The sequence below is a fragment of the Drosophila rhopaloa genome, unplaced genomic scaffold (genome assembly GCF_018152115.1).
Source record: "Drosophila rhopaloa isolate 14029-0021.01 unplaced genomic scaffold, ASM1815211v1 contig_178, whole genome shotgun sequence".
Classification (NCBI taxonomy): Eukaryota; Metazoa; Arthropoda; class Insecta; order Diptera; family Drosophilidae; genus Drosophila; species Drosophila rhopaloa.
Window position 1 is genome coordinate 9,219,051 of NW_025335059.1, and position 15,819 is coordinate 9,234,869.

The 15,819-nt window shown below is 39.9% G+C and overlaps 1 protein-coding gene across 28 annotated transcripts in view; it reads left to right on the forward strand.

Annotated features, from left to right (window-relative positions):
* The window catches only part of LOC108043293 (protein lap4), a 61,214-nt gene that overhangs the window by 4,033 nt on the left and 41,362 nt on the right, over window positions 1–15,819 (forward strand). For all 28 annotated transcript variants that reach the window (XR_001769244.2, XM_017121915.2, XM_017121914.2 and 25 more), the window contains 2 exons: window positions 5,294–5,411; window positions 14,922–15,504. Coding sequence is in view for 27 of the 28 variants with exons in the window: in XM_017121915.2 (XP_016977404.2) it covers window positions 5,294–5,411; window positions 14,922–15,504 (701 nt within the window). In the remaining variant the exon portion in view is untranslated. The remainder of the gene's footprint in view (window positions 1–5,293; window positions 5,412–14,921; window positions 15,505–15,819) is intronic.

Genomic DNA, 15,819 nt, shown 5'->3' on the forward strand with positions numbered 1-15,819 from the left:
AAGAATTTATTTATAGTGTAGTAAAAAAATGTTTGCCTCAATTGAATCGTTGCTAACTCGACGACAATCTGCCTCAATCTACTGCCATTCGTTTGCTTTCATCAGACGGAGTTGGCAATTGAATGGGAAAATGCTGCTTTAAATTCAGTATTTTCCACAATCATTTAATGGTTCTCCCCGTCCTTCCTTCTATGCTTCTATTTAATTGGTAATTTGCATTATGCAACTGCTCGATTAGGGCTCTCTCCAACGTTGAGTTATTATGTAGAACCTACCCCAAGGAAACGCTGTGGACACAACTCGGGCAAGAAATTGGCTTCTTCAATGCAAACTTACCACCCAGACCCACAGCCGTTCACAGTCAAAACCGCTGGCCCCATTCATTTGGGCCAATTAGTCACGCTCGGAGATAAGATACCGAGTAATCACCTTATCGCCTGGCATTGCCCCAATGGGCCTGAGGTTCAACCTGCTTAGCAGACCACCTACACCACCACCTCCTTTTGTTCGCTTTTCTGGCTTTCGAAACCTGAAGCGGAGCAGGTGCCTTTTCGGGTGGGGGGGGTTGGCTTGTGAAAACTTAACCGGCAGTCTGGCTATTGAACACACACAAAGAGCCAGAGCAAGCGGCAATGACATCATTTGGTAGTAATCGCGTACCTGACACAGCGAACTCGACAACAGCTACGAAAACAGCCAGAAAGAATCTAAAATGGCGGCACAACGCTTTTAGTGAGTTTTGCTAAGTGAACGCAACACAACACTACTCGTCGCACAACTTGCCTTAACACCTGCTGGTTACCCCAAAAAATAAAAAAACCTATAGCAAAACACAGATTTTTCCATTTTTTGCTTATCAATATATCTTTGGTGAGCCTGGGGTATCCATCTTTTTCATTCATTGGGATGTTTTAAGAAGCTTGGAACTACATGAAGTTTCCACATGAAATTTAACTAATTTTTAGTTTATTTGTTCAACTATAAAAAAATACATACAAACGGGAATATTTTGATGTACAGTGGCGCGTTTAACAATACAGTACGCTTAGAGCAGGAAATAATATCATAAAACTTGATGAGATTTATACCGTTACTAAGTAAGTTACTTAGTCCATAAAATTAACTAAAATTGATTTAGTGTCAAGTTCTAAATAACTAAAAGGAAATGAATACTGTAAAACTGAGATGGGGATGTGTAAATATCAAGTTAAATGTTAATTCGAATGCACTAAAATAATTATTAAGATGGGCCTTCCTCTTTCAAGTTTGAAAAACTAAATGGTGATAAATAGATACAACAAAAAATACATATAATACAAAACCTAGCAGTGATTTACAGCGGAACTGCAACGAACCAGTTAATGAATCCATTAAAAATAAAACTAATTTAAAGCCATTCCATTTCGCCAGTTTGTGTGTACTTAAACAAGCATTTAAACTGTTGTACCACCTTTCTTTGATTAAGTGTTATTCCGATTTAACTGCAGTTATTTTATAGCCTCGAGACGAACTGTACTTCTCTTGTGGAATTTTTCATTCGATTTGTTTTGAGTTTTTCATTTCGTTTTCGTTACACTAAGCCAACGCTCGTCTCTCGCATTCCCCACCGCTTACCACTTTATTCTAGCCACTACTGACAGAGCTTGTGGAAACCGGTTTGCCTATAAATAAATAAATGTTTTCCACTTAATTGTTTCTGAAGGCTTTTGTATCAAACATTTCGTTTGACCGAAGCTGATCATTTTGTTTGCAGCTGTTTAAAAAATTATTTAGTGATTTTAGGCAAAATACTTTTTAGTGGTTTTATAGTCGAGATTCCGCAAAGATGCCGCTGAGATTTATGGCGTTTGATAGGGTCATTCTGTTGCAGTTTCTGTTTTTGCATCTAAAAAAGATACTACATTTTCCAAGCAGCTGTTTGGAAAACGAGGAGCGGTTAAGTGCTTTTCCGCTGACTAGCAGTGGTTTTTTTTTATCCGGTGGCTGCATCGTCTGCAGGCGGCCATAAAGAAAGTCGTTGGTTGGTTTGTTGGCATTGGCATGACAAATGCACCAAGGCGCACACAAACACTCACTGTTCGGGGCTGCAATGTTGGATAGAAAAATGAAGATGTACAGATTTGAACAGGCGCCCAGATACACGAAGGCAGCCACTGCGATTCCGACTCCGATTCCGATTCCTTCTGCGGATGCCACTGGAGAAGCTCGCAAGCTCGTGTCTTGTTTGTTCGACGATTACACATATTTGTATATTTTTCGACTCCTCTGTTGCTGTTGCAGTGGAAACGGCAACACCAATGGCAGCCATTTGTATCTGTTCACAGAGAGAAAAATGTATGAGAAATATTGATTTTAACTTTAAATATAATATAAAACTTATATAAAATAGTTAATTTCAATCTATGATATCTTTAATATGTCATATCTGTATTTTCCAACATTTAATTTGGTTATTAAAAAAAAAAAATAAAATAAGCAGCAGTTGTGATTGAACACGTAATTTTGTTTACTATAGTCAGCCAATAAATAAACCTAAGGTGAAGATGAACAAGTAAAAACTTTGTTTTTTTATTTTTGTTTAAAATATTTGAAAATAACGTTGTGTCTGTTCCACAATTTTTTTATATTTTAACAGTTTTCCGCCTTCAAAAAAATAAATTAGGTTAGAAATTAATCAAAAAGTGAGGTGAAATTTAAATATTTGTCGTAATTCTTTTCCGTGTGTGTCTGTATCTCCAGTGCGGCGTGAAATACTAAACGTAGTCACAGTCTTCAGTTCCAGCTCTGCACATAATTGCCGCTGTCTGTCTGACTGTCTGTTTTGTTGGCTGTTCTAGCTCAGCTGGTTTTGGCGGCTGTAGATGCGTCCACTGAGATATATATCTGTGCCGAAAATGTATCTAGAACCCGTTTCAGAGCGATTGTGTGGCTTATTCTGGGCGCCTAGTCATTTGCAACATGCACACACCACTCGGCAACTGCGGCTATATGTCTGTACGTGCGTACTGCCCGCTGTGTGAGTGGGCCAAATGTATCTGGCTTTCAGATTACACTTGCAGATACTGGGGCACATTAAAAAATTGCTGGCGGGCACCGAAGCGCACATTTCCATACCCCACACAGGTCATGGTTCAGTGCAGTTGCACTGGAATCTGGTGGATTTCTGGCGGATTGGTGGATTCTGGACGCCATATTCAGAGCCATCAGAGTCTATTAGGTTGGCTTTTAGGCAACGCAAATTGGTTTTCCGGCCAGGCTTTTAACAATGGCAAATTGAATTGTTTTTGTTATATGTAGCAGAGCTGCTGTCCGAGATAAAGTGCCCGGCCAGAAATCGAATTATGCACATGATGCAGCTCAAACAGCGAGCAACTTGTCTGCTGTTTGTGATGCAACCGCTGCGAACTGCTGTCTCGATTTTGGCCTGGCCAAAAGCCAGCTACTGCCACTTGCTGTGCGCCTGCTCCGACTAGATACAATAGTAAAAGTGTGCTGCCGAGTGAGTGAGTGAGTCTATGTCTATATGTGCGCTTGAGTGGCAGACAAACTGGTAGTACTCCATAGTTGGTACTCTGTACTCTCTATACTCATGGCTATATATGCCGGCCGGTCTCTGCCGGCCGGTAATTTATGGCCAAGATACATACAACAAGCCCGAGTTGCAGCGTGGGCTTTTGTTGGCTGGGTGGCTCTCCCCCTTTTGTGCCCAGCACTTGGCGAAAAGTTTACAATTCACATTCATTTTTATTGTCGTCATGCCTTGTCCTCGTTTTTGTCTCTCGGCCATTTCACCCCTGCTGCCCCGCTTCTTGGCCAGCCCCCTTTGGGCCATTTCATATGCAAGTTACGTTTTTTTGTCGCTTTTCTTTTCTGTCTTCCTGCATTTTTTGCCCCTTTGTCGCGCTGACAGTTGCAACTTTTTGACGCATGATTTGTTGAAAGGCTTTTCGCTTTTTCTGTGCATAAATAGCAAACGGAATCTGGCCATTGTAGGTGGCCAAAAGCAATGCAGCTGACACTGATGGAGCCTAAGCCGCTTTGTCTTTAAAATAAAAGCCCCTTGTTCATTGTTGTAATAGCCAGTGGTTTTTCTGACATTGACTTTTCTAAACACTTCTTTGCACTGAGGTACATTATTTACTACCTAATTCTTGCTCTTTTAATTTGAAACTGTTTGTTTACTCAGACTTAATTAATTAGACTTTTATGAAGTAGAAGATTTAGTTCCATGTTGATTTTCTTTTGGCAAACTACAAAAGAACATTTTATGCCGATTGGACCAAAAATAGACGAGACGGTGATAAAACCGATTTAAAGGTGGAACTTTTCCAAATCAGTTCTGCCAGTGCTTTGAATCCTTTTTTTTTTTATAAATTTTAATGAACTTCCAATGTCATAGGTTTTTGTGGAAATTGAAATTTTAAAGCTGTGTAAATCATTTTTGAGTGATATTATGTGTTTCAATCAAAATGGATTTTATGGGTTGCCGTTCCCAGAATTCCTTTCGATTTGTACAACCGTAAATGCCCAAAGCCAGTGTGTCTTGGCCGAGGTGCGGAATTCGCTTGCTCAGTGCCCCAAAAAACTGGGTCAACAACTCCAGCACTTGGCCAGCACACCAGCACTTCTATTGTCATGTGGGGCAAACAAAGAACACAAAATATAAAAAAAAAATAGAAGGAATTTAATAAACTTTACGGCCACAACTACGAATTATTTTCATTATTCTGGTGGCGACTGCTCTTTTGGGTTCGCCTCAAGTAAGAACCAACAACAATGGCCGATAAAAATCGCGCTGGCAGAACAAAAGCAGCGAAGTCTGCTGCGGCTGTTAACCTTGAGGTCTATGACTCAGTGAGTCAGTAGGGGGCGCAACTTTCTTTCCAAAGATGAGTACACTACTCCACATTGCAGGAAGGTCAGGGTATGGGTTTTGGGTATTGAGCATTGGGCATTGGGCTTCCCTTCACTTTGGAAAGTCCGCATGGAGTGCCAACATAATTTATTTTGAAATTCGAATCTAAGTCGTGATTTTCATAAATGAATTGTTGGCGACATGTCTCTGTCTGGGTCGAAAGGAAAGCTAGATGGCTGGGCGAGAAACGGAGGAGGATTCTAATGGTAAACTGACTGTTTGGACGGGTCACGGCACTAACAAATGACAACCCCTCGAAGATTTATGACCACGAAAACTAACTAACTGAGTTGCAATCCAATGCTGCCTTTTGTTTCGAAAGGCTGCCGAGTCGTGCTGAGGTCTAAATCTTGTTTCTTCTCTCTTCCGTGCTTGCAGAATTTCTTCAGATTGCATCGCCTGAGAAAGCTGGGACTGAGTGACAATGAAATTGGCCGCCTGCCGCCGGATATACAAAACTTTGAAAATCTCGTCGAGCTCGATGTTTCACGCAATGGTAAGTCAAAGTCCCCCATTAACATGCAACAAGTGCCCATCATAATGCTCTAAGTGACATTGATGGACAATGGCTCTGGTTATTTTCGATTTTGCTGTTTGTATTTTTTTTTTTTGGTTAGATGGACAGCACGTGTCCGTTGATTGCAGAAATTGAGTGACGGAATGGGGGAGGCAACATTGCAGCTTCGATATATCCATCGAGTGTCACACGCAAATGCAGCTGAAGTGACAACAATTGCATATGATAATTGCATCTGTGTCATTGATTGCATTGGGCTTATGTATCTGCGGTTGGGGCTGATGACCCTGCAACTGAATAACCATATCAAATGACGCATTCAGCTTTCTCCCATGTTGTGGGCTGATCAACCTAATTATGGAAAATGTCGAGTTGTCAACCTACGTGGTTATTGAGTTCGATACTTATTTCAGTGTATTTCGATAAGTTAATTAATAGTCAAAAAAAAGGCAGAGCATTTAATTTAAAATAATAGAATAATTAGAATTTCTGACCTTGAAAAAAGTTTTAATTTTACCAAATGGTAAATATATTCAGCTTTCAGCTAGAACATAGAGTTGTTCGTAATTGTTTAGAATAAAATACGTGAGCTTTCGGCTAGAACATAAAATTCAATATAAATTCAGATTTATTATAAACAATTTAGCAAACTTTATTATTGCATAAAATTTAATCGATATCTTAACTATTTGATTTAAAAAAAAATAAATCTTCAATCTAAAACAACTTTCTCGCCATTAAGTTTGATAAAAATCTATTCCCCTTCTCTCACTGCATTGTTCTGTTTTTCCATTAAAAGTGCTCTTCCTGTTCTTTTATCTTGTTAAATTGCTTTGTATTACAGACTTTCAACGACTTTAAACTCAATTTAAGTGCAAACAATTGCATTGTCTTATCTCTCTTGGCGCATGCAACATCCGTATTGCCGCTGTTTTTTTAATGTTTTCCTACAAGTTGTTCCCCAAACGAAGAAGATGCAGCTGGCGTTTTTAATAACTTTTCCTGAGCAAAACTTGTGCCGTATACGCACACCACCCGCACAACCGCCGACTCAATCAGCGGCCTACCCCCACATATGCATTTTCCGCTCAAGCGAGCATAAATCCGTAAACAGAAACCCGTAATTGGAGTCAAGTGCAGCTCTCCAAGCAACGCGGCGCATACATATCATAATAAATGGAAACAAAATATATACAGAAAATAACTTGAATAAGTAAATATACTGCATGGGACGGCACCGGCACCCCGCTTTAAAAAATTAAAACCCCTCCACTTGACAATTTCCATGGCAACAAATGCTTTACGAATACCGTATATACTCGCTCATTCATTCACAGCCCCCGATGAAATATTATCGACAATGACGTCGTCGGGGTGATATCCATTTCCGTCCAAAGGTTTTCAGTTTCACTTGGTCGCAAAACGAAAATCAGCAACTTTTTAAGGCTACCGGACTAATGCACGGAAGAAAAATAACTTAAAGTGATGATTATTTAATGAAAAATTGTCTATTCTTGTCTAGAGTAAAGAATATAAATTTATTATTAAGTATCAAAATATTTACACTTTATTTTGTTTCGTTTTATGTTTAAAAATGATCATTAGTTGAAATTGTATTTAGCGTGGCTTACATATTTATTTTTCTGTGCATTTGTCCAGGTTGACTGCACTCATTACCTGAATTTTCGCAGATTTCAAAATGACTTTGGCGGGTCGTGTTTGGTTTACTACTAAAGCTTGTTGTTTTGCTGATTATGCAGTTTACTGTCGGCAGTTTGCCGTTTATACACATGACCCACAAATGACCAGAGACTCACAGCTTATGGCCAAGTGAATGGGTCCAAAGTGGTTTGAGCCAGCATTTTGCCATTGCTGTTGAAATCTGAGCTGGATTTTCCTGGCTCTGGGTGAAAGGCCGCCCACGTTAGCCTCAGTTGAGATTATCCGCCTGGCAGGAATCGGTGATTAATGGTCGTTAAAGAGCGATAAGTCGATCAGCGAAATATTAAAAGATCTCCTTAGTGTTGCGGGCTTTCTATTTGCCCAGTGTGTGTGTGGGTGGCTCCTCCCTGGGGAAAGCCTTTCACATTCAATTCCTGCAACGCTCAAGAGCATATTTTATTGGTCGCATTGAACCCGCTGGGCAAAAGCTACAGCACAGGTGCCATAAAAGTTCGCCGCTCTGGCGTACCTTTCTATGTAATTTCCCATACACATTTTCCTATTGCGAACCGCAGAAAATTGCAGTTCTCAGCCGTGTGGGAGTTGCACATTTTTCCCATTTTTATTTTGTATTTCTTCTATGTTGGCTCAAATTAGCGAGCTCGATTTGGTATTCGGCTGTATTGCCTTGCCAGCTGTAGTTGCCACAACAATGGAAGTTAATGCCGCAAATTTTGCTAGTGCAACAACACAACTACTAAAACAGCTGCAACAACAACCAAACACTCTCGACCGACTGCACTTGACAATAGAATTTTGTACGCGACACTGGCGACATGCATTTGCCACCCGCGCCAGTGTTTGTATGCAAGCGGCGGCTATAATAACAATTCTAATAAAAACAAAAATTCTCCTGGCTAACCGTGGGTTGGTGGACTGTGGGTGTACTTGTGCTTGCGTTTGTGGGTGCGTTTATATGGACACAGCTGAGCTGAGAACAATAGCATCGGTGTGAGATGGAAATAAAGCGGAAAATTGTCAAAAACCAATCTTTATTCATGCATATGTTTAGCAAATAAATACTAAAAGGAAGAGGTTCAGAATATAAATAAGAATATATTTTTAAGTTATAAAAGAAGAAAATTTAGATCAAGTATTTTTTCGATCTAATCGTCAGTAAAGTAGTAAAATAGTTTGATGTCAAAAAAATAATATACAATTATATTTTAAAAAAATTATCAGGTTGCAATGTTTGCATAAATTGCAATACTAAATAGTGAAAAACTACTTCAAGCTTTTCGAATCTGATTATGCCAACAGTCAATTAACCAAACTAACTAGCACGTATTTGCAATTACACACTGTGAATAAAGATTAATTTAATCTTCTTAATCGATCGGTTTCAGGCCGGAAACTAAATGCTATAAATTCAGCCGCCACTGTGCTCTCAAGTACAGGTGTCATTGTTAGTCGTCGCTGGTTCTGCACGTAAATCATTATGACAAGTTGACCCGCTTATAAAACGTAAGCCAAAAGGGCTCTGCCGGCGTCGCATTTTTTTTATTTTTTCGCAAACTGCTAATTGTTTGTTTATTTGCTTATTGCGTTTTCTATTTCCACACTATATTTGCCATCTTTTTTCGCTGCCATTGCAGTTTTGACGTTTATAGAGAGTTTCTTTTATGCCGTGTTTTGTTTATTAAATAACAAACAATTTTATGTTTTTCAAAGCGGTGCAGTTGGAAGCTTTATTTGTATGAGTGCGTTAGTTTTGGCTAGCAGCGAATAACAAACAATAGAATGTGAGAATTTGTCGCTGGGCTCTAATTTTTGGAATGGAATGCCAACCCGATTAGGTTTTGCTGTGCCGAAGCGTATAGATTGCATGAAAAAGGGGACATTAAAAATATTGTACATTTTTTCTGATTTATCCAGCTGGAATTTCACTTTAATATTTGTTTTCTATTTAGTTATTAGAGTGGAAATAGAGACTTTATCAGCTTGGGTTGTCAACATTGCTGTTCTCTGGGAACTGTGTGCCTAAAGCTGATTGAAAACTATCGGAGAAATGTCTGAAAGTTGAGCCACACAAACTCAAACTCAATTAAATGCTATTTGAAAGTCATGCCCTTAGGCCCTTATGGCACTTGTTTCCCCTTCATTTTTCTGTGACAAAATGTGTGTCATCTTTTCCTGCTGCCGCATTTGTTGTTTCCGTTGTGTGTTGCAATTGAGGCGTCAACTGGGTCAAAGTTAAAGTGCGCGCAAAAAAAAAAAAAAAAAAAAGAATCGCGGCGCCTCCGTTCGAGTGGCGTGCTCATTTTGTTGTTCTTGGAGACTGTCAGAGCTTTGGTCCCCAGGTTCCAAGTGCAGTCACTTTCACACACAGCCTGGGTACAAGTACAAGAAAAAATAAGCCGGAGACGACCCTCGACAAGGCATCAAAAGAACTTAGTACACTCGAAAAAATTACCGAAAGTCTCCAAAACAAAATATAACAAACACAGTTTAATAAAATTGTATTAGTTTCTTGTTTGTATAAAAAAACCCAAGCACCTGTACAATTACTAAAAATAATACTTTAAATTTATGGAAGCTACATTTTACTTTAACGAATGCCTTGAAAAACTGCGCAATTCAAGCGCAAGCATTACCTTTTGCATTATATTAAAAATACAATAAACTAAAGTAAAGAAAACTTACTTAAAATTGTAATTAATGATTGTGATTCTAAAAAAATATTTCGAATTTGTTATCCTGTTAACGAGAATTTCCATATATCAGAAAATTTCTTGAAATGTAGAATTAGCGCGACTTCAAAATTCAAGGGCTTCTTCGCAGTAATATTTCTTTCACTGCAAGAAAAAGAATTAGTAAATAGCGAGTGGTGGAAGAAAAATCGGGGGCAGCGAGAACAAAGCCAAAAATCAAAGCTTTGTCGTGGTCTTGGACCAGGCCATTAGCGTCCATGACTTTGTAGGAAGTTCCCCCCAAACAGCAATTGGCCCAAAGTCAAAGCGAAGCAAGAGCGACCGCCAATTGATGGGAACATTTCAATGTACTCTAAACAAACAAACGAACTGAAGACCGGACAGTCAGACACACAGTCGGACAAGAAAGAATTGTATAATTAATAGCATTAAACAAAAACTAAATCAAAATGTCAGGGGTAAAATCAGCTCAAATTGAAAAATTATTTCTTCTCACGTTGGGCAATTTTATTCAATACTGATGCCTTGCCCTCTGCTCTACACATCGATTTACACATACCGATTTATTTCGATCTTGTCGATCTCTGGAGCTGATTGACGTCACTGGGGTGAGCAATTAAAAACTACTCGGCCAGCAGGCAGCAGTCCGACGAGCTTGTACAAACAACAAATCAAAAGTGAATCCTCCCGACTTGGCAACAGCCACAAGCCAACCGAATTGAGTTTGCGAAAAGAATAAAACAACAAACAGAAATGTTGCAAACAAATTTCTAGCGTGTTGTGCGTGTAAAAACGGTTTGAAACTTCCCATGATTATGAAAAATGCACATATGGTTGGCAAAGAAATAAGCTTATCTGTAATAGTTTAACAAAAGCGAGTTTCGTTCACTAATTATATGGATTGGGGTGGCTAATAATTAATATTTAATGCTATAATTATTTTTCATATTTACAAAAATGGTTTCCGAACTATAAAAGCTTACCTTTAGTTTAACAAAAGAAATTTTCATGCATAAATTGCACGGATTAGGCTGGCAATTAGTTAATTGAAGAGAAATTTACTAAATGACGCAGGTGGCCAAAGGTTATGACTGGATTTTGATTAAATTAAATACCCCGGGAAATTAATTACCAACTGACTTGTTTTTGGGAAAGCCGACGGAGGCTTAGAATGTCAATTGCAGATGCTTACACTGTATAAAGTGAATGCTTTTGGACGGACGCATCTGTGTTCGTCTTGTCAGGGGCTTTACCGAAACTTGTTGCCTGCCTAACGAGCGTAAAACAGTCATTAAATCTGCCAAACCACCCACTGCAAAAGTGCCCTAAGCTTTGTTTGCTTGCTAATTGAATCTGAATTAAAAGCTTAAGTTGAATACACTCCATATGCGGTCGTAAATTCAGTTTTAATGCAGTTTAAAGGCACCTGTTGCGCTTGCCGCTGTCATCATCATCATTATAGTCGCATCTTTTACCACAATTAAGAGTGATTTACTTATCACAATCTGGGCAGCCCCCCTCTTATATCGTCTCATCCCATCTGAGCTTCACTCAGTGCAGTTCAGCATCTTCTGCAGATGATGTGGCAATCATCCCGGGGTGCCATCAGTGTTGCAACCAGGGATTACAAAGGTTTAGCTAGACATTGCATCAATCAATTGCAAATATCTACCAAAAAATAATAAACTCTTTTTATCTATACATAAACGAATGTTTTTTTTTTATAAATTAGTATTATTAATTCGATAATCTTCATTTTATTTTAGAAAATTTTGAATACTTATTTCTCTTGTTGCATAACTAATTTCTATCCATTCGAACATTAAAAACTCAAGGGGTCTTTTTATATGGCAAAATATAATTTTTATTGGATAATATTAATAATAATATAATATTTATCTACCTAAATACCATAAAGTTTTAAAACAGTTAAACGTTTTTTAATTGAAAAGTAGATTTGATAACAGATTGATAAGGCAATACTTTAAGATAGCCGAGTGCGACTATTAAATAGCTGAAATGGCAACACAATAAAGCTTCAGCCCTGTCTGTGCCACCAAAGGCGACGCTCAGGTTGAACGAGAATGCTGGTGGCGGAAAGCCATTTTCCCTGTTGACGCTTAGGGATTTGCTCTTAACAATGGCAGCCTTAAAATTGCAAGGATGTCAGGATGGCGATGGCGGTGACAACAAGGGCTGCTTGTTTCCCCTAGTCTGGAACCTTTTCATCATTTTGGATGCATGCAATAACTGAAATGGCAACATGCCATGGAAACTCATAATGGATGCCGAGTGCTGGGGATTAAAACGTAACCGAGCCATTGAATCTGGGATTTTACTCCCAATGATGCAAGGCAAATTGAAAAGCCCTGGATGGGGTTTAATATTTTTTTTTTCTTCTTATTCGTTTTCCTTTTTTGCTCTCGAGCTCGTGAAATATGCATCCTCGACATCATCTTCATTAAATGCAGTTCGCATTGAGGAAGATGTATGGCGGTGACCTCGATTTGTATGCCCATTCCTCCCTCCCACTTTTCCCGCCCATCAGCTGCTGGTGCTGCTTCTTGTTTCTGTCTGGGTCGCCTTGATATACTGACAAATTATTTCACATTTCACACAAGCGTCAGAGCAGCATTTTTGTTCGTTCAATGACATTGAAAAGAATTTTCATATGGGTTTTTTCCCAAACCTCCCCCTCCGGACACGCCCCCTTTGTGATGTCGTCGTTGTTTGCTGACGTTTCGTTTCGCTTGGCTTGTTTTATTTTTGATGCTTTTCTTTCGGTTTTTTGGCACAGTTCTTCTTCATTGATCTTGTCTGGTTGGTGAAATTTATAAGCGCTATAAATGCGAAAAACAAAAATGTTGCCGTATTGTTCCCGATTTGGGCTCTATTTTTGGATTGCTCTCACTTCGTAACGATAAAATATGATAAACAAATTAAATAAATTTTGGGGCATTTTCCGTTTCTTTGAAGGGCACCGCCTCGCCCATGTTGCATAATTGTACAAATTGATTACAATTCCGTTTCTTTTTTCTAACTATGCTCGGCACTCCCAGCATTTCCTCCAATTTCCCGTCTCCAAATGAGTTTCCCAATGGCCCAACTGCCCCAATTTTTCCCAACGGGTGTGCGGTGTGTGTGTGTTAAAGGTCAACGAATTGTTTGTCACCGTCGTTCATCTAATGACCGCCAACTGTGCCGCACAGCTGAGCATCTTGTGATGTTTTGTGGGGCTGCCATATGTTTCCAATTGCCTTTGGTCGCGTTTTTCTGGGTGGGCGGAGGAAAAGCGCCGTGCTGCGTCCATTTGTCTGCAACTGGCGGGATCCAATTTTGAGTGTTTTGCTTGACGGATTGACGGATGTGTGCGGCTGCTGCTGTTGCTGCTGTGGCGACAGCTTTTAGGCCTTCTAAAGGTTAAAGAGCACCAGCATATAGGCAAGGATCTTGTTGCAATATGGCATATGTAGTTGAACCTCACTAACTCGGATTTAACAAACAAATAAACAGGATTGGATAAAGTCTAAAGTACCATTAATATTATACTCATTGAATTTTATTGCATTGACTTAAACAGAAAAGTTAAAGCTGATTCATTTTCAAAGCTTATTCTAAAATAAATTACAAGTCATTTTATAAATTTTTTGGTTTTTAAATGGTAATGTTGTTTTTAAATTAAAAAAAATTACTTGAATTTAATTTTATTTTTTCTCAAACACCATTAAATAGATTTGATGCTATCTTAGAAGTATAATTTCTTTAACTTACAACTAAGAACCACACCTCATAGGCAATCTCTAAAGCACTATAAAAGCCAAAAACCCTTGTTGAATTCATTTAGAGCAGATGGTGTTTCAAGTTGTTCAACTGTAGTATCTATAATTGGCCAGTGCATTCAAGGCCATGAACAAGGCCTGCTATTGCACACAATGCACCACAATGCCATGCTGAAATACATAAATACGAATGTCAGTTTATATTTTTATATAATTCTTAATTAAATGCTGCTGCAGCTCTTCGTGTCCGTATTCTCCGTCTGCTCGTTTGTTGTTCTTGCTGTGGCAATGTGGCAATGCATTTGCAAATAAATAGCTTATCGGCGAACTGCCACAACTGGTGACATTCCCAGCAAACGGGGGTCCATGACTGGCCACATCCGCCGATTGCCACGAGGCCACAGCCGCGTCCATTGTTGGCCCACACAACTCGAGCATGTCCTGCCCCAGGACTCACTTCCCCCTGATTTCCGTGCCTGCCTGCCTCAATGCCTGGATGTTGTTGGCCTGTCGCGGCGAGTTCGCGTTGCGGGTCCCACGTGTCGTATTAGTTGGATTGAATGTGGACACATGGGGCAAGTCACCCCGCGTTGACCGATGACGATGTTTCGTTTTTGTTCTCTTTTACCGGTAGGGTGGTGTACAAGTGTTTTCCCCATGTATCTGGGTCAATTTAAACTGAAAAGGCTTGAGGCCCTCCAGCTCCCACTGCCACCTGTCGTTTTGCTTTTGCTGCCAGTTTCGTGGTTTTTATACGAGGCTCTCGTGGAAAAGCTTTTGTGGGCGTGCTGGTAAACAGCACACATACCCGTACAACTCCGCCTGTTTTCCCGGGTCCTTTGCGTGCGCATTTCCGCTTTGGCAGCTCGAAATTTATTCGATCAACAAGTTTCGTTTGTCATTTTACGCTTCGTCTCGCTCTATCGGACCGGGGCCAAACAATAATAACGACGAAAGCCATGGCCAAAAGAGGGCATAACGACGAAAGCCATGGCCAAAAGAGGGCATATATATACATATATGCAAATAGTTTTTCCAACTTTCGTCTTATCGATAATTCAGCAAACTGCCAAAAGGAAAACGTGCGGTTTAAAACCAAATGAATTGATAGACTATGACAAGGCCATATGCGGAAATCCTTCGTTCAGTGAGTCGCATGGAATATTTATAGCAGATTTATTAATATTTTAACGCGGCCCTTTGGAGCAATTCATGCGTGAGCAAGTCAATCAGCCGAGCAGATAGAAATGTGTAACCCGATAACCAACGAGCTTGGCTTTGGCTCATTGAAAAGCCGTAACAGCAATCAGTAAACAATACGTTTTCTCTTCTTCTAGACATACCCGACATTCCCGACGACATCAAGCATCTGCAGAGCCTGCAGGTGGCCGACTTCAGCTCGAATCCGATACCCAAGCTGCCCTCGGGCTTCTCCCAGCTGAAGAACCTGACCATCCTGGGCCTTAACGACATGTCGCTCACCACATTGCCAGCGGACTTTGGCAGTCTGACGCAGTTGGAATCGCTGGAGCTGCGCGAGAATCTGCTCAAGCACCTACCCGAGACAATAAGCCAGCTCACGAAGCTAAAGCGACTGGATCTGGGCGACAACGAGATCGAGGATCTGCCGCCCTACCTGGGCTACCTGCCCGGCCTTCACGAGCTCTGGCTGGACCACAATCAGCTGCAGCGACTGCCGCCGGAGCTGGGACTTCTGACCAAACTGACCTACCTCGATGTGTCCGAGAATCGGCTGGAGGAGCTGCCCAACGAGATCAGCGGTCTGGTCAGCCTGACTGACCTGGATTTGGCCCAGAATCTGCTCGAATCGCTGCCCGATGGCATTGCCAAGTTAAGCAGACTGACAATCCTTAAACTGGACCAGAATCGATTGCAGCGCTTAAACGACACGCTCGGAAAGTAAGTATATTCTTTAAAATATAAATCTGTTAGGGTTTCTGTAAACAAGTTAGTTTAAGTTATTTTTTCCAATTTTTGACATAAAATTAAACACCAAAAATCTAATATCATCGAATATTATAGGAATGCAAAATTCCATAGCTGATTTAATATATTAAAATAATTTTTTTTTTCTGATATAAAATTTTATTATTTAAATATTATTATTTTAAATATTTTCCTTTGGTTTACCGGTTAAGTTCGCAAGCTAAGGCAATTTTCTTATCTTATCTTGGTTTTAACACAATATTGGCCCAAACACAACAAAAACAATTT